Genomic DNA, 26,992 nt, shown 5'->3' with positions numbered 1-26,992 from the left:
TTTTTGAATGCGTATGGAACTTTCTCCAGAATAGACCATATACTGGGTCACAAAACAGGTCTCAACTGATACCAAAAGACTGAGATTGTTCCCTGCATGTTCTCATACCCCAATGCTTTGAAACTGGAACTCAATCACAAGGAAAAATTTGGAAGAAACCAAACACTTGGAAACTAAGGAACATCCTGCTTAAGAATGATTGGGTAAACCAGGAAATTAAAGAACTTAAGCAATTTATGGAAACCAATGAGAACGTCCAAAACCTACGGGACACTGCAAAGGTGGTCCTAAGGGGAAAATACATAGCCATCCAAGCCTCACTCAAAAGAATAGAACAATCTAAAATGCAGTCCTTATACTCACACCTTAAACAGCTGGAGATAGAACAAAAGAACAGGCCTAAGCCAAGCACAAAAAGACAGCAGATTCAGATTAGAGCAGAGATCAATGAATTAGAAACCAGAAATACAGTGGAGCAGATCAACAAAACTAGAAGATGGTTCGTTGAAAGAATTAATAAGATTGATAAGCCACTGGCTGGACTTATTCAAAAGAATAGAGAAAGGACCCAAATTAATAAAATAATGAATGAAAGGGGAGAGATCACAACTACTATCAAGGAAATAGGAACAATCATTAGAAGCTATTATCAACAGCTGTATGCCAATAAATTAAGCAACCTGGAAGAAATGGATGCCTTCTGGTAACGTATAAACTACCAAGACTGAAACAGGAAGAAATTGATAATCTAAATAGACCGATTAACAGTGAAGAGATTGAAGCAGTAATCAAAAACCTTCCAAAAAACAAGAGTCCAGGACCTGATGGATTCCCCAGGGAGTTCTACCAAACATTCAAAGAAGAAATAATACCTACTCTCCTGAAGCTGTTTCAAAAAACAGAAACAGAAGGAAACTACCAAACTCATTCTGTGAGGCCAGCATTACCTGATCCCAAAACCAGGCAAAGACCCCATCAAAAAGGAGAATTACAGACCGATATCCCTGATGAATATGAATGCCAAAATTCTCAACAAGATCCTAGCTAATAGGATCCAACAGTACATTAAAAGAATTATCCATCACGACCAAGTGGGATTCATCCGTGGGATGCAAGGATGGTTCAATATTCGCAAATCAGTGTGATAGAACACATTAATAAGAGACAAGAAGCATATGATCCTCTCAATTGATGCAGAAAAAGCATTTGACAAAATCCAGCATCCTTGCCTGATTAAAACACTTCAGAGTGTAGGGATAGAGGGTACATTCCTCAATTTCATCAAAACCATCTATGAAAAGCCTACAGCGAATATCATTCTCAATGGGGAAAAGCTGAGAGGCTTTCCCTTAAGATCAGGAACACGACAAGGATGCCACCTCTCGCCATTATTGTTCAACATAGTACTACAAGTCCTAGCAACAGCGATCATACAACAAAAAAGAATAAAAGGTATGCAAATTGGCAAAGAAGACGTTAAAGTCTCTCTCTTCGCAGATAACATGATACTTTATATGGAAACCCAAAAGACTTCACCCTCAAATTACTAGAACTCATACAGCAATTCAGTAATGTGGCAGGATTCAAAATCAGTGCTCAGAAATCATTGCATTTCTATACACTAACAATGAAACTGAAGAAAGAGAAATTAGGGAATCAATTCCATTTATAGTAGCACCAGAAACCATAAGATATCTTGGAATAAACTTAACCAGAGAAGTAAAGGATCTATACTCTAGAAACTGCAGAACACCGATGAAAGACATTGAAGAAGACGCAAAAAGATGGAAGAACATTCCCTGCTCATGGATCGGAAGAATAAACATTGTTAAAATATCTATGCTACCCAGAGCAATCTGCACTTTCAATGCCATCCCGATCAAAATACCAATGACATTTTTCAAAGTGCTGTAACAAACAATCCTGAAATTTGTGTGGAATCAGAGAAGACTCAGGATCACTAAGGAAATGTTGAAAAAGAAAAACCTGGGGGTATCACGTTGCCTGATTTCAAGCTATACTACAAAACTGTGATCACAAAGACAGCATGGTACTGGCACAAAAACAGACACATAGACCAATGGAACAGAAGAGAGAACCCAGAAATGGACCCTCAACTCTGTGGTCAACTAATCTTTGACAAAGCAGGGAAAAACATCCAGTGGAAAAAAGACAGTCTCTTCAATAAATGGTGCTGGGAAAATTGGACAGCTACATGCAAAAGAATGAAACTTGACCACTCTCTCACACCATACACAAAGATAAACTCCAGATAGATGAAAGACCTCGATGTGAGACAGGAATCCATCAAAATCCTAGAGGAGAACATAGGGTGTAACTTCTTCGACATCAGCCACAGCAACTTCTTTCATGACGCATCTCCAAAGGCAAGGGAAACAAAAGCAAAAATGAACTTGTGGGACTTCATGAAGATAAAAAGCTTCTGCACAGCCAAGGAAACAGTCAACAAAACAAAGAGGTAGCCCACGGACTGGGAAAAGATATTTGCAAAGGGCACTACAGATAAAGGGCTGGTATCCAAGATCTATAAAGAACTCAAACTCAATACCCAAGAAACAAATAATCAAATCAAAAAATGGGCAGAAGATATGAACAGACACTTTTCCAATGAAGACATACAAATGGCTAACAGACACATGAAAAAATGTTCAAAATCATTAGCCATCAGGGAAATGCAAATCAAAACCATCTTGAGATACCACCTTACACCAGTAGAATGGCAAAAATGGACAAGGCAAGAAACAACAAATGTTGGAGAGGATGTGGAGAAAGAGGAAGCCTCTTACACTGTTGGTGGAAATGATAGTTGGTACAGCCACTTTGGAAAACAGTGTGGAGGTTCCTCAAAAAATTAAAACTAGAACTACCCTATGACCCAGCAATTGCACTACTGGGTATTTACCCCAAAGACAGAGGTGGAGTGAAAAGACGGGCCATATGCACCCCAATGTTCATAGCAGCAATGTCCACAATAGCCAAACTGTGGAAGGAGCTGAGATGCCCTTCAACAGATGAATGGATAAAGAAGATGTGGTCCATATATACAATGGAATATTACTCAGCCATCAGAAAGAACGATTACCCAACATTTGCAGCAACGTGAACGGGACTGGAGGAGATTATGCTAAGTGAAATAAGTCAAGCTGAGAAAGACAGTTGTCATACGATTTCACCCATTTGTGGAACATAAGGAAAGGCAGGGAGATTGTTAGGAGAAGGAAGGGAAAAACGATGGGGGGGGGGCGGGTAAACAGAGAGGGAAACAAACCACGAGAGACTATGGACCCCGGAAACAAACTAAGGGTTTTAGAGGGGGGTGGGGGGTGGGCTAGCCCCGTGAAGGTATTAAGGAGGGTAAGGAGGGTACATATTGCATGGAGCAGTGGGTGTTATATGCAACCAATGAATCATGGAACACTACATCAAAAACTAATGATGTACTGTTGGTGACTAACATAATAAAAAAAAAAAGAAAAACGACTATCAACCTAATATAGTTTCCTATATGCAGAAGAAATTATATACAACCCTGATGGTAATCATATATAAAAAGCTACTGATAAACATGCAAAGAATGAAGAGAACAATACAGAATAAAAATATAAAATATAAAAAGAATAAAAATATAAATATATAAAAGAATAAAATATATCACTAAGGAAAATCAGCAAAACATGAAAGAGAGAAAGAAAAGTATCAGAAAAATTCTTCAGAAACAACCACAAAATAAGAAATAAAATAAGAATAAATACATACTATCAGTAATAACTTTGTAGTAAATGGACTAAATGTCCAGTCAAAAGACAGAATGACAGAATGGATAAAAAAAAAAAACCTCCATCTTTATGCTGCCTACAAGAGACTCATTTCAGACCAGAAGACACCTGCAGACTGAAAGTGGGGAGATGAAGAAACATCTATCATGCAAATCAATCTCTAAAGAAAGCCGAAGTGGTAATATTTATTTCGCACAAGCTAGATTTTAAAACAAAAACTGTAACAAGAGACAAAGGAGGACACTACATGATGATAAAGGGGACAATCCAACAAGAAAATACAACTCTAAATATTTAGGCACCCATCATGAAGCACCCAAATACATAAAGCAGTTAATAACAAACTTTAAGGCTTAATTGATGATAATATGATCATAGTGGGGGACTTTAACAACCAACTTACATCAATAGACAGATCATCTAAACAGAAAATCAACATGGAAACAATGGTTTTGAGGGACACACTGGACTAGATGGTATTTAACATATATTCAGAACATTCCATCCTAAAACAGCAGAATACACATTGTTTTCAAATGCATACGGAATGTACTCCAGAATAGATCACATATTAGCCCACAAAACAAACCTGAACAAACTCAAGAAGATCAAAGTCCTACCATGTGTCTTTTCTCACCACAGTGCTCTTGAAAGACCACTAATACATGGAGGTTGAATAACATACTACTAAACAATGAATGGGTCAACCAGGAAATCAAAGAAGAAATAAAGAAGTACATGGAAACAAATGAAAATGAAAACATAGCAGTCCAAAACCTCTGGGATGCAACAAAACCAGTTGTAAGAGGGAAGGTGATAGCAATATAGGCCTACCTCAAGAAGCAAGAAAAATCTCAAACAACCTAACTTTACATCTAAGAAAGCGAGAAAAAACAGCAGTCAAAACCTAAAACAGAAGGAAGGATAAAATAAAGATTAGGACAGAAATAAATGATACAGAACCTAAAAAAAACACACAATAGAACAGATCAGTGAAATCAGGAGCTGGTTCTTTGAACAAGTCAGTAAAATTGGTAAACCTTTAGGCTGACCTATCAAGAAAAAAAGAGAAAGAACTCAAAATCACAAATGAGAGAGGAGAAATAACAACCAATACCACAGATCTATAAACAGTTATAACTAAGAGACTATTATAAAAAACTATGCCAACAAATTGGACAACCTAGAAGAAATGGCTAAATACCTAGAAACCTATAAACTACCAAAACTGAAAAAGGAGGAAATAGAAAATTTTAATAGGCTGATAACCAGGAAGAATTGCATGAGTAACCAAAAAATTCCCAACAAACAAAACTCCAGAATCATATGGCTTTACAGGCAAATTTGACCAAATATTTAAAGAGTTAATACCTATTCTACTTAAAGTACTCCAAGCATAGAAAAGGAAGGAAAACTTCCAAATTCATTCTACAAGGCCAGCATTACCCTGATACTGAAACCAGATAAGGATAACAATAAAAAAAGAGAACTACAGGCCAATATCCCTGATGAAATTAGATGCAAAAATCCTGAACAAATACTAGCAAACCAAATTCAACAATACATTAAAAAAATCATTCACCACGATCAAGTGGAATTTATTCCTGGTTGCAGTGGTGGTTCAATATTTGCCAATCAATCACATCAGTAAGACAAAGAATAAGAACCATGTGATCTTTTTAATAGATGCAAAAAGGCATTTGACAAAGTACAACATCCATTCATGACAAAAACCTTCCACAGAGTAGGGCTAGAGGGAACATACCTCAACATGATAACAGCAATACATTAAAAACCCACAGCTGACATCATCCTTTTTTTCTTTTTTTATTACATCATCCTTAATGGGGAAAAACTGCGAGCTTTTCCCCTAACGTCAGGAACAAGGGAAGGATGTCACCTCTCACCACTTTCATTAAACATAGTACTGAAAGTCCAAGCCACAAAAGTCAGAAAATAAAAAGAAATAATAAAAGGCATCCAAACGAGCAAGGGAGAAGTAAAACTTTCACTATTTGCAGATGACATAATACTCGATATAGATAGCCAGAAAGACTCCACCAAAAGATTGCTAGAACTGATACACAAACTTAGTAAAATCACAGGATACGAAATCAGTGTACAGAAATCTGTTGCATTTTTTAATTTTTTTTTAAAGATTTTATTTATTTATTCAACAGAGATAGAGACAGCCAGCAAGAAAGGGAACACAAGCAGGGGGAGTGGGAGAGGAAGAAGCAGGCTCCCAGCGGAGGAGCCTGATGTGGGACTCGATCCCGTAACGCCGGGATCACGCCCTGAGCCGAAGGCAGACGCCCAACCGCTGTGCCACCCAGGCACCCCTTTTAATTTCTTTTTTTTTAACTTTTTAAAATAATTTTTATTTTGTTATATTAGTCACCCCCAGTTTTTGATGCAATGTTCCATGATTCATTATTTGCATATAACACCCAGTGCACCATGCAATATGTGCCCTCCTTAATACCCATCACCGGCCTATCCCAATCCCCCACACCCCTCCCCTCTGAAGCCCTCAGTTTGTTTCTCGGAGTCCACAGTCTCTCATGGTTCATTCCCAGTTCTGTTTACCCCCCCTTCATTCTTCCCTTCCTTCTCCTACCGATCTTATGTTTCATAAATGAGCGAAACCATATGATAATTGTCTTTCTCTGCTTGACTTACTTCACTTAGCATAATCTCCTCCAGTCCCGTCCATGTTGCTGCAAATGTTGTGTAATCGTTATTTCTGATGGCTGAGTAATATTCCATTGTATATATGGACCACATCTTCTTAATCTAGTCCTCTGTTGAAGGGCATCTCGGCTCCTTCCAAGATTTTTAGCTATTGTGGACAATGCTGCTATGAACATTGGGGTGCATATGGCCCTTCTCTTCACTGTGTCTGTATCTTTGGACTAAATACCCAGTAATGCAATTGCTCAATCATAGGGTAGCTCAGTTTTTAACTTTTTAAGGGACCTCCACACTGTTTTCCAAAGGGGCTGTACCAACTTGCATTCCCACCAACAGTGTAAGAGGGATCCCCTTACTCCACATCCTCTCCAACATTTGTTGTTTCCTGCCTTGTCAGTTTTTGCCATTCTAACTGGCATAAGGGGGTATGTCAAGGTAGTTTTGATTTGCTATTTCCCTGATGACTAATGATTTTGAACATTTTTTCATGTGTCTCTTAGCCATTTGTATGTCTTCATTGGAAAAGTGTCATTTCTCAGTACATTCCCGTGTATTGAGTTTGAGAAGTTCTTTGTAGATCTTGGATAATAGTCTTTTATCTGTAGTGTCATTTGCAAATATCTTCTCCCATTCCGTGGGCTGCCTCTTAGTTTTTTTGACTGTTTCCTTGGCTGTGCAGAAGCTTTTTATCTTGATGAAGTCCCACAAGTTCATTTTATCTTTTGTTTCTCTTGCCTTTGGAGATGTGTCATGAAAGAAGTTGCTGTGGCTGATGTTGAAGAGGTTACAGCCTATGTTCTCCTCTGGGATTTTGATGGATTCCTGTCTCACATCGAGGTCTTTCATCCATTTGGAGTTTATCTTTGTGTATGGTGTGAGAGAGTGGTCAAGTTTCATTCTTTTGCATGTAGCTGTCCAATTTTCCCAGCACCATTTATTGAAGAGACTGTCTTTTTTCCACTGGATGTTTTTTCTGCTTTGTCAAACATTAGTTGACCATAAAGTTGAGGGTCCATTTCTGGGTTCTCTGTTCTGTTCCATTGGTCTATGTGTCTGTTTTTGTGCCAGTACCATGCCATCTTTGTGATCACAGCTTTGTAGTACAGCTCGAAATCCGGCATTGTGATGCCCCCAGCTTTGTTTTTCCTCTTCAACAGTTCCTTGGAGATTCGGGGCCTTTTCTGGTTCCATACAAATTTAAGGGCTATTTGTTCCAGTTCTTTGAAAAATGTCCTTGGTATTTTGATCGGGATAGCATTGAAAGTGTAGATTACTCTGGGTAGCATGGACATTTTAACTACGTTAATTCTTCTGATCCATGAGCATGGAATATTTTTCCATCTTTTTGTGTCTTCCTCAATGTCTTTCTAGAGTGATTTATAGTTTCTAGAATATAGGTCCTTTACGTCTCTGGTTAAGTTAATTCCAAGGTAACGTATGGTTTTTGGTGCTATTGTAAATGGCATGGATTCCCTAATTTCTCTTTCTTCAGTGTCATTATTCGTGTATAGAAATGCAACTGATTTCTGAGCATTGATTTTGTATCCCGCCACATTACTGAATTGCTCTATAACTTCTAATAGTTTGGGCGTGGATTCTTTTGGGTTTTCCATATAAAGTATCATGTCATCTGAGAAGAGAGACATTTTGACTTCTTCTTTGCCGATTTGGATACCTTTTATCCCTTTTTGTTGTCTGATTGCTGTTGCAAGGACTTCTAGTATTATGTTGAATAATAGTGGCGAGAGTGGGCATCCTTGTCGTGTTTCTGATCTTAAGGGAAAGGCTTTCAGCTTTTCCCCATTGAGAATGATATTTGCTATAGGCTTTTCATAGATGGTTTTGATGAAATTGAGGAATGTACCCTCTATCCCTACACTCTGAAGTGTTTTAATCAGGCACAGATGCTGGATTTTGTCAAATGCTTTTTCTGCATCAATCAAGAGGATCATATGCTTCTTGTCTCTTCTCTTATTAATGTGTTTTATCACACTGAATTGCGAATATCAAACCACCCTTGCATCCCACGGATGAATCCCACTTGGTCGTGATGGATAATCCTTTTAATGTACTGTTGGATCCTATTAGCTAGGATCTTGTTGAGAATTTTGGCATCCATATTCATCAGGGATATCGGTCTGTAATTCTCCTCTTTGATGGGGTCTTTGTCTGGTTTGGGGATCAAGGTAATACTGGCCTCATAGAATGAGTTTGGTAGTTTTCCTTCTGTTTCTATTTTTTGAAATAGCTTCAGGGGAATAGGTATTATTTCTTCTTTGAATGTTTCGTAGAATTCCCCGGGGTATCCGTTAGGCCCCGGACTTTTGTTTTGGGGAGGTTTTTGACCATTGTTTCAATCTCTTCATAATTAGTCTGTTTTAATAATCAGTTTCTTCCTGTTCCAGTCTTGGTAGTTTATAGGTTTCCAAGAAGGCATCCATTTCTTACAGGTTGTTTAATTTATTGGCTTAAAGTTGTTGATAAAAGTTTCTAATGATCCTTCCTATTTCATTGGTGGTGGTCGTGATCTCTCCCCTTTCATTCATAATTTTATTTATTTGGGTCCTTTCTCTATTCTTTTGAATAAGTCTGTCCAGTGGCTTATCTATTTTATTTATTCTTTCAAAGAACCAGCTTCTAGTTCTGTTGATCTGCTCTACTGTGCTCCTGGTTTCTAATTCATTGATCTCTGCTCTAATCTTGATCACCTGCCTTCTTGTGCTTGGGTTAGGCCTGTTCTTCTGTTCCAGCTCCAGCTTCTTGAGGTGAGAATATAAAAACTGCAGTTTAGATTTTTCTATTCTTTTGAGTGAGGCTTGGACGGCTATGTATTTTCCCCTTAGGACTGCCTTTGCAGTATCCCATAGGTTTAGGACCGACGTGTTTTCATTCCCATTGGTCTCCAAAACTTGTTTAAACTGATTTTTAATTTCCTGATTTACCCAATCATTCTTCAGCAGGATGGTTCTTAGTCTCCAAGTGTTTGAGTTTCTTCCAAATTTTTCCTTGTGATTGAGTTCCAATTTCAAAGCATTGTGGTCTGAGAATATGCAGGGAATAATCTCAGTCTTTTGGTATCGGTTGAGACCTGTTTGTGACCCAGTATGTGGTCTATTCTGGAGAAAGTTCCATGTGTGTTCGAAAAGAATGAGTGTTCTGTTGTTCTGGGTGTAGTGTTCTGTATATATCTATGAGGTCCATCTGGTCCAGTATGTCATTCAAAGCTCTTGTTTCTTTGTTGATTTTCTGCTTAGGTGATCTGTCTATTGCTGAGAGTGGAGTGTTGAGGTCCCCTACTTATTAACGTATTTTTATCTATATGTCTCTTTATTCTGGTTAAGAGTTGGCTTGTGTATCTAGCTGCTCCCCTGTTGTGGGCATAGATATTTATAATTGTCATATCCACTTGTTGGATACATCCTTTAAGAATTATATAGTGTCCTTCTGTATCTCTAACAATAGTGTTTAGTTTAAAATCCAATCTGTCTGATATGAGAATTGCTACCCCAGCTTTCTTTTGAGGCCCATTGGCATGAAAAATGGTTTTCCATCCCTTCACTTTCAGTCTGGATATATCTTTATGTTCAAAATGAGTCTCTTGTAGTCAGCAAATGGATGGGTCGTGTCTTTTTATCCAGTCTGCAACCCTGTGGCGTTTTATGGGAGCATTTAATCTGTTGCATTTCTATACACTAATAATGAAGCAGCAGAAAGGGAAATTAAGGAATCAATCCCATTTATATTTGCACCCAAAATAATAAGATACCTAGGAATAAACCTAACCAAAAACATAAAAGACCTGTACTCTGAAATCTATGAAACAGTGGTGAAAGAAATTGAAAAGGACACAAAGAAATGGAAAGATATTCCATGCTCAAGAATTGGGAGTACAACTATTGTTAAAATGTCTGTACCACCCAAACTGACAATCTACACATTTAATGCAATCCCTATCAAAATATCAACAGCAATTTTTATGGAACAAGAGCAGACAATCCTAAAATTTGCATGGCACCACAAAAAATCCTGAATAGCCAAAGCAGTCTTGAAAAAGGAAAGCAAAGCTGAAGGCATCACAATTTCAGACTTCAAGTTATAATACAGAGTTATAATAATTAGAATGATATTTATTGTACTGGCACAAAAATAGACACATGGATCAATGGAACAGATTAGGAAACCCAGAAATAAACACACAATTATATGGTCAGTTAATCTTCAACAAAACAGGAAAGAATATCCAGTGGGAAGTGGACTTTCTCTTCAATAAATGGTGTTGGGAAGACTAAACAGAAACATGGAAAAGAAAGAAAATGGACCCCTTTCTCACACCATACACAAAACTAAATTCAGAATGGATTAAAGACCTAAATATGAGACCTGAAACCATAAAAATTCTAGAAGAGGACACAGGCAGTAACTTCTTTGACATTGGTCACAGCAACTTCTTTCTAGATATGGCTCCTGAGGCAAGGGAAGCAAAACTTTATTACTGAAGCTATAAAGTTAGGTTGTTGTTTTGAGGTCTTTCTTATTTTGTAGTGTAAGCATTTATTTGTAGCTCTAAATTTCTCTGTCAGCACTGTTTTCACTGTGTCACATTGTTCTGGTATGTCATGTTTTCATTTCCATTTATCTGTATGTATTTTCTAATTTTTCTTTTAATTTCTTCTTTGATCTATTGGTTGTTTAAGAGTGTGTTGCTTAATTTCCACAAATTTCTGAATTTTCCAGTTTTCCTTCTGTTACTGATTTCTGACTTCATCTGTGGCTTGCATTCTTGCAAGAAACAGATGAACTCAAAATGTCAGGTTTTTTTGTGATAAGTGCTATGAAGAAAAATAAGGTAGGGTAAGGAGAATAGGAAGTGCCTGGTTTGGATGGGAAGATGATTGCTCTTTTACTAGGGTGTCAGGGGAAGCTCCTCTGATAAGTTGATATTTAAACAGAGACCTGAAACAAAGAAGGGAGAGAGCCATGTGGATATCTGAGAGAAGAGAAGATGCAGAAGTCCTAAGGTTGGCATCGTCTTTGGCCTTTAGAGGAAATGCAAAGAGACAAGTGTAGCCAGAGCAAAGTGAGTGAGGAGGAAAGTGCTAAGAGTCAAGAATCAGAGAAGTATAGGTAGCCATAGCCAGGTTGTGTATGTCTTTAAGGACTTCTGTTTTTACTCTAAAATGAGACAACATTGAAGGGTTAAGCAGAGGAGGGACATATCTGACTTATCTTTTAAAGCACTCACACTGCCTGTTGTGTTGAGATTAGTGTAGTGGGACAACAGGGAAATCAGTTACAAAAAGCAATAATCCAGGCAAAAAAATGGTGGTGGCTTGGAACAGGGTAGTAGCTGTTGATTTGCAACCCTCTTAGGAGTTTCCCTGGTATAATCTGAAATGCGTTTGTATTCAGAGGACAGGGAGAGACTAAGAAAGAAGCAGGCCATTCCAGGTTTGTAGGTGACAGTTTGAATACGTAGATGGAACTTAAATTCAGTGAGGCTTGTCTTGGGTGGCAGCAAGACAAATGGATCTCTGCACCCGCCTGCCGGATCTTAAAAGTTTACATAAGAAGCCTTAACTGGATGCAGCCACATATATTATACAGGTGTATTCAACATCACATCACTCTCTCAAGGCTGTGTTCTTGGAGCAGCCTCTGGGAGCTGGAAAGGCAAGCAGAACCTACATTCCAAGGGGAGGGAATGAGGAACCTTTGAGTGCCTAGGTCCAGCTCATGGGTCAGTTGGCAGTCACATCTTTTTGATGGTGTTCCCCAACAATAGCAACACAGATGGCAAGGAATGGTTAGATTCTGGATGTGACTTGAAAGTAAGGATTGGCAGAATTTTCATAAACATTGGATGTAGAGTGTCCAAAAAAATGAAGAGTAAAAAGATGATGCCCAGTATTTTTGGTCTAAACAACTAGAATTATGGAATCGTCATTAGTTTAAAAAGGGGGAGCTAAAGGAGTAGCAGGTTTGCAAGGCAGGGATTCAAGAGTTTGGATTTCAACATATGTGAAGTTTGATAATGATTTTTAGATATCCAGTTGGACTTATTGAGTAGGCAGTTTAGTATATGAGTCCCAGTTCAAGGGAGTAAGCCAGACTGGAGGCATAAATTTAGGAGTTGTCGGGCTATAGATTATATTTAAACTATGAGACTGGTAGAAATCACCTAGAATGTGAGTATAGATAGAGAAGAAGAGAGACTGAACCCTGGGGCATTCCAACATGTAGAGATGGTGGAGAGGAGTAGGACTTAGCTGAAGAGACTGAGAAAGAATGTTCAATAAGGTAGAGTCTATTCAAGAGAATTAGGGGAGAGGACGTGGAGTTTTATTATAAAGTGGAGCGGAGAAATAGGGCAGTAGCTGGAAGGACAAGTTGGAGTCAAGAGAGGGTGCTTTGCTTTGTTGTTTGCTTTCATTAGTGGAGAAATAGCATTCTGTATACTGGTAGGAATGAGCTAATAGGCTAAAATGGCCTCAGGAAAAGGAAGGGACATTTGGTAGAGTTATATCCGTGGATAGATGAGAAAGGATGCATAAAACGAGGGATTAGCTTAGATAGGCAGAATATGAGTACAAATGAAGGTCGTAAGTGGCAGATGAGATGTGAGCATATGAACGTGCTTGTCTGATTGCTTGTATTTTCCCTGAAAAGAAAACAAAATAGCTGAGACAGAGAAGAGGGCCAAAAAGGAAGGAACTTCATACAACTCCCATGTAGATATTTCTAAAAGGAAATTAATTTTACAGTTATCCTACGTGCCACACATACTGTGAGGTAAGTACTAAACAAAATAAACTAAAGGTTAGGAGTAGAAGAGAGAAACTCAGTTGAGAGCAAAAAGATTAATAAAGAATCTCTAAAATACTGTATCATTTGGAAATGTTTCTATCTCTCCATAGTTTTATGGAAACATAGCTATTACATTTTTATGTGAAAAGGGTCCTTGAAAGATCACTTTTCAACTTTGTTTCTCTATGCTTAATTTAAAAATATTTTTTAAAATTTGCTGCCCTCTGTATAAAGCAAAAATAGTAGGTACTGTTCCCTAGAATTTCTTGGTGAACAATTTTTTTGAGTATACGTGGCACATAATGTTATAGTTTCAGGTGTACAACATAGTGATTGGAGAAGTTTATGCATAAAGCTCACCCGAAGTGTAGTTACCATCTGTCACCATACAACACTTTTACAATATCGTTGACTGTATTCCTTATGGTATACCTTTTACTCTTGTGACTTATTCATTCCCAAACTGAAAGCCTTTATCTCCAACTTCCTTCATGCATTTTGTCCATCCCCCACACCCGTTCCCCTCTGGCAACCATCAGTTTGTTCTCTTTACTTATAGGTCAGACTCTGCTCTTTTGTTGTTGTGTGTTTATTCATTTGGTTTTTTTTTTTTTTTTTAGATTTCATAATGAGTCTCTGACTGACTTATTTCACTTAGTGATATCCTCTAGATCTATCCATGCTGTTGCAAATGGCATGATCTCATCCTTTCTCAAGGCTACATAATATTCGTGTGTGTGTGTGTGTGTGTGTGTGAGAGAGAGAGAGAGAGGGAGTGTGTGTGAGAGAGAGAGAGAGAGAGAGGGAGTGTGTGTGTGTGTGTGTACACACATATATACACCACATCTCCCTTATCCATTTGTCTATCTGTGGACACTTATGTTGCTTCCAAATCTTGGCTATTGTAGATAATGCTGCAGTGAACACAGGGGTGCATATATCCTTTAGAATTAGTGTTTTTCTTTTCTTTGGGTAAATACCCAGTAGTGGAATTATCAGATCACATGGTATTTCTATTTTCTACTTTTTTGAGAAACCTTTACACTGTTTTCCACAGTGGCTCTACCAATTTGCATTCCCACCAGCAGTGTATGAGGGTTTGTTTTTCTCCACATCCTCGCCAACATATGTTACTTCCTTTTTGATTTTTGCATTCTGATAGGTGTAAGGTGATATCTCATTTTCGTTTTGATTTGTATTTCTCTGATGATGCTGAGCATCTTTTCGTGTGTCTATTGGCCATCTGTATGTCTTCTTTGGAAACATGTCTATTCAGGTCATCTGCCCATTTTTTAATCAGATTGTTTGCTTTTTGTTGTTGAGTTGTTACGTTCTTTATATATTTGGTTAGTAACCCTTTATTGAATATATCATTTTTCCATTCAGCCTTTTTGTTTTGTTGATGGTCTCCTTCGCTGTGCAGAAGCTTTTTATATTTTTATACTCCCAATAGTTTATTTTTGCTTTTGTTTCCCTTGTTTAAGGAGACAAATCCAGAAAAAAGGTTGCCATGCCAGTGTTAGAGAAACTACTGCCTTTGTTCTAAGATTTTTGTAGTTTCAGGTCTCACATTTAGGTCTTTAACTATTTGGTGCTTATTTTGGTGTAAGGTGTTATAAAGCAGTCCAGTTTCATTCTTTTACATATAGCTGTTCAGTGTTCCCAGCACCATTTTTTGAAGAGACTTTTTCCCATTGTATAGCCTTGCCTTTTTTGTCATAAATTAATTAACCATGTAAGTGTGGGTATATTTCTGGGGTCTTCATTCTGTTCCCTTCATCTGTGTGTCTAGTTTTGTTTAAGTAACATACTATTTTGATTACTTCAGCTTTGTAGTATATCTAGAAATCTGGAATTGTGATACCTATGGCTTTGTTTTTGTTGCTCAAAATTGTCTTTTGTAGTTCCTTACAGATTTTAGTATTATTTCCTCTAATTTTGTTAAAAATGCTTTTGGTATTTTGATAGTGATTGCATTGACTCTGTAGATTGCTTTGGGCAGTATGAACATTTAACAATATTAATTCTTCAGTTGATGAGCATGGAATATCTTTCCATTTATGTCATCTTTAATTTCTTTCATCAGTATTCTGTAGTTTTCAGAATACAGGTCTTTCACCTCTTTGTTTAAGTTTATTCCTGGGCATTTTATTCTTTTTGTGCAATTGTAAATGGAATTGTTTTCTTAATTTCTCTTTCCTCTACTTTGTTATTAGTGCATAGAAATACTACCAATTTCTGGGTAGTAATTTTGTATCCTGCAACTTTACTGAATTCATTTATTACTTCTAGTATGTTTTGGTGGAGTGTTTAGAATTTGATTAACTTTTTTAAATAACCCTTTCACTATATTGTAATCAGTAATTATAAAACTATTTCAAATCTATTTCTGTTCGTGCCGCTAGAAAAAAATTACCTTTCTCTCATTAACCTTCTCTCATTGCCTTTAGAAAGACAAATTGGTGATATGTTCAAAAACTGTATTCTGAAATTATATATATAATCTTTTTCAGTTTCTTATGCCTACCCATCCCCTGAGTTTTCTCTTTAAAGATAAATGTTGGCAAGACTGAACTAAGCATCTTAGACACATTTGAGATTAAAACATAGATCTTAGTGACTTTTTTTCTTTGAAATTTTTGTTTAAATCCTAGTAAATTAACATATACTGCAGTATTGGTTTCAGGAGTAGAACTCAGTGGTTCATCACTTAATGTAACACCCAGTGCTCATCATAACAAGTGCCTTCCTTAACACCCATCACCCATCTAACCCATCCTCCACCCACTTCCTGACATCAACCCTCAGTTTGTTCTCTGTCATTAAGAGTCTCTTATGGTTTGTTTCCCTCTCTTGCTCTCTTTTTTTTCCCCTCCCATATGTTCATCTGTTTCATTTCTTAAATTCCACAAATGAATGATATCTTACGGTACTTTCCTGACCTATCTCGCTTAGCATAATACACTGTAGCTCCATCCACATTGTTGCAAATGGCAAGAGTTCATTCTTTTTGATGGCTGAGTAATATTCCATTGTGTGTGTGTGTGTGTGTGTGTATATATATATATATATATATACCATATCTTCTTTATCCATTCATCAGTCAGTGGACATTTGGGCTCTTTCCATAGTTTGGCTGTTGTTGATAATGTAGCTTTTAGTGGCTTAATTAAAAATATTTCAAGATATTGTTTAAAATAATACAGTTAGTTTAGCTTCCAAGAGTTTAATACGTGTGTATTGTTTGTTATGTCGGGCATTTTTATTTCAGGAGCCGCCTAAAGAAAGACTATGATGATTTCAGAAGACAGCCTGATCATGATAAATTTACTGGAGAACTGTGGACTGCTGAAGAAGGTGAAGGAGATCCTGGAAAAGAGTCTCCTAAAGTAGAAGTTAGTAAGTCTGTAGACTCCACAGAACCTCTAGATATCCTGGAGAAAGATCACTTTGACCCAGGTAGTTATGAAAACTTTTCTTTAAATCAACACTAAAACCACAAACAGAAGTTTTAGTATCTTTTTTTGAGGTAAAAGGTAATATGGTTAATGATGTGTATTGATTAGGGAAATCTGGTATATTTCGAAGTGTCTTGTGTCCTTGGAGACACCATTTTATTTCTGGGAGTTTCTGGAGCCAGTGCCTGCCTCTGAACTGTAGGCATGTCTTTGCACGTTATAAACCACACATCTTTGATCTGTAATCCCTCTAAATTAGGTTCATCCTCTTTTTATTATTACCATTTTTGAAGCACTGTTTTTGATGTTTGATTTAAATGGAACTTGACACGTCCCTAATACTGTGAAGATTTTTTTATGAGGGAAGACCAATGTTGATGGCCAAATGAGATCTCAGAGTGGACGTATCATTCTAATAAGGAGGCTGGATTAGATTATCTGTAACGCATTTCAATTTATCAGATTATGTTATTCTGTAAATCTAGTTATTTTTTTCTGTAAATCTAGTTAAGTAACTTCCTTTCATTATATAAGAGGTTAGTGTGAAAATTTGTGGTTAGCAATGTATTAACCTGTTGTTTTTCATGTCTTTGGTGCATTGAAAAGAGTAGCTTCTCATCAACCCAGTTTGACCAGATATGAACATAAATTTTTTACTGTAGGAATGAATAATTAAACACCAGGAAAAGATGAACATTTTTAATCCTTTAGAGTCTCTGAAACTAGATGAGAATTCTGAGCTCTAATTGCTGGTTTGAGTATCTCTGTAAGAGATGTAAATTTTCCTTTTCATTTGTATTGGCAGCAGAATTAGTAGAGTTTGAACAAAAATAGTTCTCTCATTAATACGTAGTTGTTCTTGGGAATGGTTATGCTATCAAAATATCAAAGATCAGCTTACCTTAATTTCCAATTTTGAATCATCCTAAAGTAGATTTCTTAATAAATTGCCAGTTCAGAGATTGACTTACTCTTTATAATTGGTCTTATTATTGCTATTCAGTTGCTGTTTTATTTAAACAAAATGCTTGCTTTTATAATTTTCAGATGATATGAAACTATCAGAAATAGATTTTCCTGTGGCCAGAACCAAGTTGTTGAAAAAGGAATTACCTTCTAAAGATGTTCTGAAGATACTGCCTAAAACACTTAAACGACAGTCTAAACAAACTAATTATCTGGACGATAGCACAAAAGAGCTTTCCCCAAGGAAGAAAGCAAAGTTAAGCACAAATGAGACAGCAGTTGAGCATGTAGAAGGTGAGATGCAGATTGACTGTTTGAATGAATTAAGTCGTACAGAGCCACTGTTTCCAGAGTCATTTGCCTCAATGGATTCAACACCAGTATCTATTCTCCAGAAAGGGACCAAACCTATTCAGGCCTTGCTTGCAAAGAACATTGGGAACAAAGTGACCTTAACAAATCAACTGCCCCCTTCCGCAGGTAGAAGTGCACCTGCAGTGGATAAACCAGTTATATCTCCTCTAGAAGCAAGCCCCCTAAAGCCAGCATTGACCTGCCACACCAGTACAAAAGGTCCTTTACAAATGGTATACAAAACGCCCTGTGGCCAGTGGTTGCCCATAGATCTGCAGAACAGCTCTGTGAAGATTCAGATGCAACCTGTGCTCGATCCTAAAACAGGAGAAAAAATCATGCAGCAGGTTCTCATTCTGCCCAAGAGTTTCGTGATTCAGCACAAGGAAGGGAAAACAGTTGCAAAAGAAATACTGCCACGTGAACAGAAAGGTCCAGAACAGCACTGCTCATCTCTCCCACAGACAGCAAGTGTAAACTCTTGTTTAGCATCAGTTCTTGTCAGCTCAGCGGGAACTGTTTCTAACCAGCCACCCAATACAGCTTTCCATAGGACAGTTACACCTTTGTCAAATGTGAGCACTGGTAGGCCACAGCCTTTGTCACCTGTAACCTCCGTAAGTAATTTATTAACACCTCCAGTTAAGACTAGCCAGCGTGAGTCAGGAAAAGTCAAGAATGCAGTTTCAGCAGCTACATTTTCCCAGCCCATTGCTTCATCCACCATTTCCTCAACAGTTCGGCCTCTGTTATCAGCAGCAACACTAAGTGGATCTACAAATCCTGGTAGTTCCCTCAACTGTTTTGCACAACAAACTGCTGATTCTTCTGAAGCAAAGCAAGAACTGAAAACTGTGTGTATAAGAGATTCACAGTCAATTCTTGTTAGGACACGAGGTGGAAACACTGGCGTTGTAAAAGTACAGACCAGTCCAGATCAAAATTCACCCAATAGCTTATCTGCAAGTTCAGTTTTCACTTTTGCTCCTCATCTTCAGGCATTTCTGGTGCCCAAATCAACAACTGCATCATCCTCTGTTTTTTCACCTGCAGTTGGAATGACCACTACATCTAGTCTCCCACCTTTTAGCCAAGCACCAACTTCTGTTTCCTTTCCATCTGGCTTTAATCCATCAGTGGGAAAGAATCTCAAGCTTACATTAGGCCAACCTTCCTGCGGTGGTAATTTGGGCCACATGATAGATAAAGCTTCACACACGCCTCCTTCTCCCTTGAAGTCCTCTGTTTCTTCTGGCACTGTGCTACCATCAACAGCAAATCATTCAGTAAGTGTAATTAGCTTATCAACAGGAAATTTTGGACAAACCAGTGCAAATGTTATTCATACTCCAAATAAACAGCAACAAGTAGATTATTTCACGAAAAGTTTCCCTGTTACAAGATCAGAAGCAACAGCAGCAATAAGTGGAGATGTGATCAGTGGGACTGCAGTTCACAAACTTATGCTGGTGTCAGCTCCATCTATTCTTCCTTCTGGCAGTGGAACTGCAATTAATGTGACACCTGCACCAACATCTACAGGTGTTTCTGCCCAGAAATTAGTTTTTATTAATGCTCCAATTCCCAGTGGCACTTCAACTCCAACTATTGTGGCAGAACCATTAAAACAAACTCTTCCTCCCCCCTTGAATAAAACCTATGTTAAGACTCCAGAACAACCCCAGATAGTACTAATTCCATCTACAGTTGGAGCACCAATAAAAATAAATTCATCACCAACTGTGTCTCAGATAAAAGATGTGAAAATTGGACTAAACATAGGTCAAGCAATTGTAAATAGTTCAGGCAGTGTGCCAGCTATACCATCAATTAACATATTGCAAAATGTAACCTCAAAAGGAGAAGAAAAAAGTACCAAGGGCTATGTTTTGCCATTGTCAACAAGTGGTAATTCAATTCCAGTAAGCTCAAATTTTGTGAGTCAAAATATTACTCCTGTTAATGAATCAGTGGTTTCTGCAACAAGAGCAGCAAACATGTTTTCAGTAACAGGAGCAAATATATCTTTGGGTTCTCTTTCAGTGACCTCAACCTCTGCTTCAGTTGGGACACGACCTCCTGTTTTAGTCAGTGGAAATGATACCTCTTCAAGAATTATGCCTATTTTGTCAAATAGACTTTGCACGTCAAATCTCGGGAACACTGTGGCTATATCAACTGTGAAAACAGGACATCTTGCATCATCTGTTCTGATTTCAACTACACAACCAACAGTGTCTCCTAAATGTTTAACATCAGCTTTGCAAATCCCTGTTACTGTTGCTTTGCCTACACCTGTGACTATATCCCCTAAAGTAATCAACACAGTTCCACAAGTGGCAACAGTACCAGGAGCCACACGTTCTGTATCTCTTTCTAAAAGACAATCTCGGACTTCTGTCCAATTTCAGTCACCAGGGATTTCAGCTACAGTGCCAACAAATATAAACACAAGTAAACCTCAGACCGAGTTGCCACCCCTTTCACCAAGTCCAGGTAAAGTAATTAATATTTCCAATTTTTCTTGTCTGCCAAACCAGCAGATGTCCCCTACTTTAGTAAAATCAACCCCCAGTCACAGTTCTGCTCCAGGTGGTTCTGCCATTCACACTGCTACAGTACCAACAAATGTAAATAGTGTGATAGGGGGTCAGTTGAGTGAACCTTGTATTCAGCAAAAAATAGTCATCAACACCAGTACACCTTTGGCACCTGGCACTCAGATCATGATTAATGGAACCCGGTTTATTGTTCCACCACAAGGTCTTGGAGCTGGCAGCCATGTTCTTCTTATATCTAATAATCCAAAATATGGACTTCCCTTAGTTCTTAACAGTGGCCAAGGCCTTCCGCCTACATCAGTAGATAACCCTGCCCAGAAGATTACACTAGCATCAAATAATTCTTTAAGTGGGCAGTCTGTGAAACATTCTCTAAGAAGCTCTACAAAAGTTGTAAACTCTCTTGGGAATGCCAGTCCTCTACCCACAGTACATACAACACCACAAATCATAAACACAACTGCTAAAGTTTCTGTTCCACCTCCCACACCAACAGTATCATTGACTTCAGTAATTAAGTCTCCTCCTGCTACTCTTTTGGCTAAGACGTCTTTGGTTTCTACCATTTGCTCTACTAAACCTCCATTGCCAAGTAGCACAGCAGTATTTCATTTGGACACATCAGTCAAAAAACTGTTGGTTAGTCCAGAAGGAGCAATTTTGAATACCATAAATACTCCAGCATCTAAGGTTTCTTCTCTCTCTCCAGCTCTCTCTCAAATTGTATCTACCAGTCAAAATCCTGCCTCTGTCTTCCCTGCTTTTCGCTCATCTGACTTAGAGAAGCCCGACACAGCTGCATCTTGAATTTAGACTAAACGAGCCAGTTTTTAAATAATGGGGCATTGTTTTGACTCCCATAAAAATTTTAACTTTATTATACTGTTGAAAACATACTATACATAGTTGTGTGTATGTGTTTTAATGTATCCTTTCATTAGCTTGCAACAAGGCTTTGTTTTCTTGGGGAAGAAAAGATCTGTTCCATTTCACTCATTGGTATGAGTATGTTTTCAAAGGATGTTTAAAATAGACAGGATTTACCTGTCGGTGTCGCATAAATTGAACAAAGTCAAGTTTCACTAGTTTGGAGTAAGCTAGCCTTTTGCACACTTGCATTGACATGTTTCTTCTTGAATTTGGACTGTTGCAGCGTGTATCTACAATATGGTATTCTGTGTCATTAGTGAAATCTTGTTTTTGTGTCTGTAAAAATATAAATAAATAAATATATATATATATTTATGCATTGTGAAAATGCAGTCCATGGTGTAAAATTGTACATATTCCTCAATCCCTAACAACCTGTACTAAACTATATGTACAAAGAACTATGCTGTCTTATTTATGTTTTGTTTACATAATGTATAGTTTTTTAAGTATTTTAGTAATTTTGGACCAGTGAACTGTTAGCAGCAATGCAGAGGAATCTGCATGTAATAAATTGAGTTCCTGTATTTCTTTGTTTGAATACCATTTTTAAAGTGCGTTCTTACTCCGTTGAAAGAATACATTCTATAAAATGAAAACAGCCCTTTACAAAAAGGAATTAAGGCTGGAAAATTTGAATTAATGGCGAGCACTTGTACAGGTTTTACAGTTTACAAACTTTACATGACATATCTTATTTAATTTTCACAGTACTCTTGAAAGGTTAAGTGATGTTGTCCAAGGTCACCCAGCTAGTGGGTGGTAGACCTGAGCTGGTAATGGTAGACCTAATGCTTTAAATCCTTTTTCCATGATTGTACATTACTTCTATTATAAAATTTCACTCTGGATTTCATTGTTTTAAGTTTTTTCTCTTATTTCACCATCAAACTCTCCATTGACCAAAATAAGTAATCTTCTTTCAGGCCAATGTATTTGGTCTGTGCTAATGCATGCCAGATATGTTTTATTAACTTTTTATTTTTAAATAATCTTAGATTCACAAGAAGTTGTGATGGTAGTATGAAGAGGTCCCGTGTACCCTTTGAGTTTCCCTCTGATATGTCTATTTTTATATTGAGGTGTTTGTTCATAGTTGACTGATTTTCCAAAATGATAAAACGTGAATTTTTCTTTTTTAATTTAAAATAACAAATGAATATGGACACCTTCAATTATTTATAAGTATATTTTGCTTTTGTTGTTTTGGGTTTGTTTTTGTTTTTTTTTTTTCCAATTACAGAGCAGTTACTTATATTCTGTTGTAAAGCAAGCAGTTTTTATGGGTCAGCTTATTCTCAGGGTTTGACTTTGTGGTATTTCAGACTTATGCCTCATTTTAAATAAAAGATAGATTTTATTATGATAAACACTGAGTAGTGTATAGAATTGTTAAAATTACTATATTGTGCACTTGAAACTAATATAACACTGTATGTTAACTATACTGGAATTAGAATTTTAAAAAAAAAGTAAGGCGCAACATGGGGAATACAACACACACAAAATGTGTAATTGCTTAAGTTATAAATATTTTTAAAATGAAAGACAAAGCAAGAAGATAGATTTTATATTTAAAAGTCAAAACAGTAAAAAGATTTTATATTTATTGAATCTTCATATTCGCTATCTTATTTGGGATACTGCTTGTATAGTCATCCATGTTACATTTATAATGATGTTAAGCCTCATCGCATGGAGTCTGGGCTTGAAAATGTTCAGGAAGAATAGACCTAAAGACTTCCTTTGAAACTACATTGAAATTTATTAGTTATCAAAGTGGAGAGGGCAGTGAGAGTGTTCTGGAAAGTTGCTAAAGGCTCTCAAAAACCTATAGTTATGTTGTAAAACAGTATCTTTGCCAGTCTATGCTCTACTGTATAGTCACCCTCCCCCTTTCCCTGTCAGTTTAGATAGACCTTGGATTTCAGGGGGATGTGGGTGATGTTTGGAAATTCATCACATTGTGCATAGGTGGTGCTCAATAAATGAATGTATTTAACATACTCAACTTTTAAAACAAAACAACCTGAAATCATTCATCTTTTGCCTGAAAAGAATTCTCTGAGACATTTCCAGAAACTAATTTACTGGATTACTTATGGCTCAACTTTAATCCCAGTGAAGGACCTAAACTAATTATTAACCACTAATTCTTTTCTAACTCCTAAATCCAAAATCCTAATATGACCTTTGAAACTCTGTTCTGGTGAACCTTTAGAATGAAGCCCCGGCCCCCACCCCCCATCCCCTTAGGGCTTAAAAGGCCCTTCAGTCTATTCCTGCTTACCTCACCAGCTTCTCTTCGACCTAATCTTCCCTTGCCTGTTGCACTCTAGTTTTCTTTTAGTTTCTAAAAAGTTCCATACAAATCAAGGTCTTCCTGTGTGTTCTCTTTGACTTAATGTTTCATTATGGATCTCATTACATATGACATAATTCCCTCTCCTTACCACACTCAGCATCAAGATACCACAGTCATTCATAGGTTGAGGACGTAGATCGAGAAGGGCATAGTACTATATTACTGTAACAAGATTATTGGTATGCAGTTATTTAATGCCTGTCTTCCTTTTTAAAGAGAGATCTTGTCAATTGTCTTCATCATTGACCCCTCAGCAACTGGCACCCAATAGACATTCAATATACAGTTGTTGAATAAATCAGCGAGAAATCTAGATAGCTTTTTACATGATTTAAGGTCTGGTTTACTTTTTTAAAATAACACTCCCATTTTTTACTAGAATATGACTAAATTAATGGATTTATATAATCAAAAGCCAAATTCTTTTTCCTTTGCTTTCAGTTTGGTAGGTCATGTGTATTTCTGGGCTCTTGGCCAAAGAGTACAAAGTCAAATTCCTCAGTTCTTTCTTTGTATTCAGTGTTCTTTAACAGTTGTTTATAAAGGCATTCATGCAAAGGAAAAAAAGTTACTATGATGCTACCTAAACAGCTTCATGGTACTGGAATAATATGTTTCTACACATAGTATAGAATTAGGACATTTGGATGTCTGTATTCAGCATCAGTTTAAATGCTAAAACATGCTAAAATAACATCTCTTTCTGATATGTTAGCTCTTTCATTTCCTGTATGTTTTCTCCTGAAAAAAAAAAATCAATTCTCCTTTGTGGTAGTAAAAAAAAAAAAAAAAAATACATATATATATATATATATATACACACACACACACACACACATATACACACACACACACATATATATTATACATAAAATACTTAGTCTCTTTAGATCCCTGTTTCCATTTCAAGCCTCCAATTTTTTTTGGTGCATTTAATAATTGACATCAGTAGTTTTATAATTAAAGCAGTGATGCTATAATGTACACTAAGATAAATTAAAATGTTTACTTGACCCAGTATATCACATTGACTTAGTGAATTAAGAAATCTTTAATATTAAAAGCTTGAGAATGTAGCAAATTCTGAAAATGATCTAAGAAATTTGATGAGTTATCCAAAATTACACCGTACTATTGATGTGGTTTTGGAATATAGGTGAGGTTCAGTGGGGTGGAGTCCGGAGCCAAAGACCAAGAAAGAATTCTTGAGGCCTCTTTGGTGCAAAATGGTGGTTTATTAAAGCACGGGGACAGGACCCTGGGCAGAAAGAGCTGCTGCCCCGGGTTGTGAGGGGTGGCTGATTATATACTATGGGTTTGGGGGAAGTAAGGAAAAAGGGAGGTTGAGATAGTACTGTCATATGTTAAAGAAGACTCAGGGGGTACCCAAGGCCTTACCATTGTCAAGTTAAGGTCGTTTTTCCCTCTAGCAATGCATTAGCATTAAGATAGTGGGGAACTTCCAGGAGGAACATCACATATCCCACCCTGGAGTGGGGTGTGGGGTGAGGTTGCAGGGTGTAGGTTTATGCTTTGTCTTCAGCTTGCCTTCTGTTCCCTCATCACTATAACAAAGATGATCTACAATTTACCATAACTCATTCCAATAGTTGTTTTGCTGTCGCCTGAGCCTGAAGCCTCATTGTTGCTATAATGCTGTCATTTGTCCCAGGTATTTTTACTAATTTATTCAACAAGCATTTATTATGCATGCCATGGTGCTTGGCTTATTAACAAGTTTATTGACAAAGCTGAAGGGCATGGCATAGTTCCGGTTCTTACAGTTTAAGTTGGAGACAAAATCTGAGTGAGAAAATTCTATAGTTAAGTAATATATGAAGAAGTACTAAAGAATCAAGTGTATGTTTTTATGTGTGTAATCCTCAATATCATTCTTAAAGTAATTATCAGTGTAAATGGAAAACATTGTCAATGTAATTTTCAAATTCAAAGAGGTGTAAATTCATTCTACACATTTGTTGAGAACCACGTAATACATAAGATGTAGGAACAACATAGATGAATAAGATCCCATCCCTGTCCTCAAGACAAAACACAAAAATGAATATAACAGTAAGTTAAAAGTAAATGTCAGAGGAATAAAGAACTCAGGAATTTAGCAGTGAGGTGATAGAAGTTTCATAAAAGAGGTGGCATTTCTGCTGGGACTGAAAGTATATTTAGAACTGGGCTTGCAAGGACTCAGTCTTAGAAAAGCACAGGGAAGTTAACAATACTCTTGCATGTTTGAAAGTTGCTAAGAGTAAATCTTAAAAGTTCTCATCATAAGACAAAAATCGAAGGGATGTCCAGGTGGCTGAGTCGGTAAGTGTCTGTCTTTGGCTCAGGTCATGATCCCCAGGGCCTGGAATCAAGGTCCAAGTCAGGCTCCTTGCTCAGCAGGGAGGCTGCTTATCCCTCTGCCTGCTGCCCCTCCCCCCCCCATTGTGCTCTCTCTCTCTCTGACATAAATAAAATCTTTAAAACGAAAAGAAAAAATTGTAACTCTGTGGTGATGGATGTTAACTAGACTTAATGTGGTGATAGTAATACACTCTATACATAAATCATGTAAACCTAAATCTAATACAATGTCACATGTCAATTATATCTGTTTTTTTTTTTTTTAAAGAAAAGCACAAGGAGCATTTAGGGAACAGAGCAATTGAATTTGAATGGAGTATTATGGGTTAAGAGGGCCAAAGGGGACTAACTAAAAAATAGGTGAGTAGGGTGATAAAGGACTGAAAAACATTCTGAAAGTAATTGGGATGTTACCCAAGCTTTCAAAGCAAGGTTATTAACATAGGGTAAAGATTAATTAAATTACCTTGCAGGATTGCTGTGAGGATTAGATGTGATAATTTATGTAACACAGTTAGCCCAAAGCGTGCCACAAAGTGTTTAATAAATAGTAGCTGCTGTCACTTACTTGACTAGAGACAAGCCAATTAGGAAGTTACTAGGTGGGTTGAGAAGGTAGTCGCAAGACCTCTTATCTGGCAGTGATGGTAGCAACAGAGAAGTGACAAAAAGAGAAACTATAGGTTTGCCCCAATTTTC

The 26,992-nt window shown here is 37.2% G+C and overlaps 1 protein-coding gene across 3 annotated transcripts in view; it reads left to right on the top strand.

Annotated features, from left to right (window-relative positions):
• KIAA2026 (KIAA2026 ortholog) overlaps positions 1–22,091 on the top strand; it is a 145,827-nt gene extending 123,736 nt beyond the window's left edge. For all 3 annotated transcript variants that reach the window (XM_057313411.1, XM_057313410.1, XM_026506558.4), the window contains 2 exons: positions 16,567–16,754; positions 17,801–22,091. In XM_057313411.1, the coding sequence (XP_057169394.1) occupies positions 16,567–16,754; positions 17,801–21,441 (3,829 nt within the window). In that variant the 3' untranslated portion in view covers positions 21,442–22,091. The remainder of the gene's footprint in view (positions 1–16,566; positions 16,755–17,800) is intronic.
• The last annotated feature ends 4,901 nt before the right edge of the window (positions 22,092–26,992 follow it).

The sequence above is a fragment of the Ursus arctos genome, unplaced genomic scaffold, assembly GCF_023065955.2.
Source record: "Ursus arctos isolate Adak ecotype North America unplaced genomic scaffold, UrsArc2.0 scaffold_18, whole genome shotgun sequence".
In the NCBI taxonomy this organism is placed as follows: Eukaryota; Metazoa; Chordata; class Mammalia; order Carnivora; family Ursidae; genus Ursus; species Ursus arctos.
Note: the sequence above shows the minus strand (reverse complement) of the source record. Positions and strands in the feature narration are given on the sequence as shown.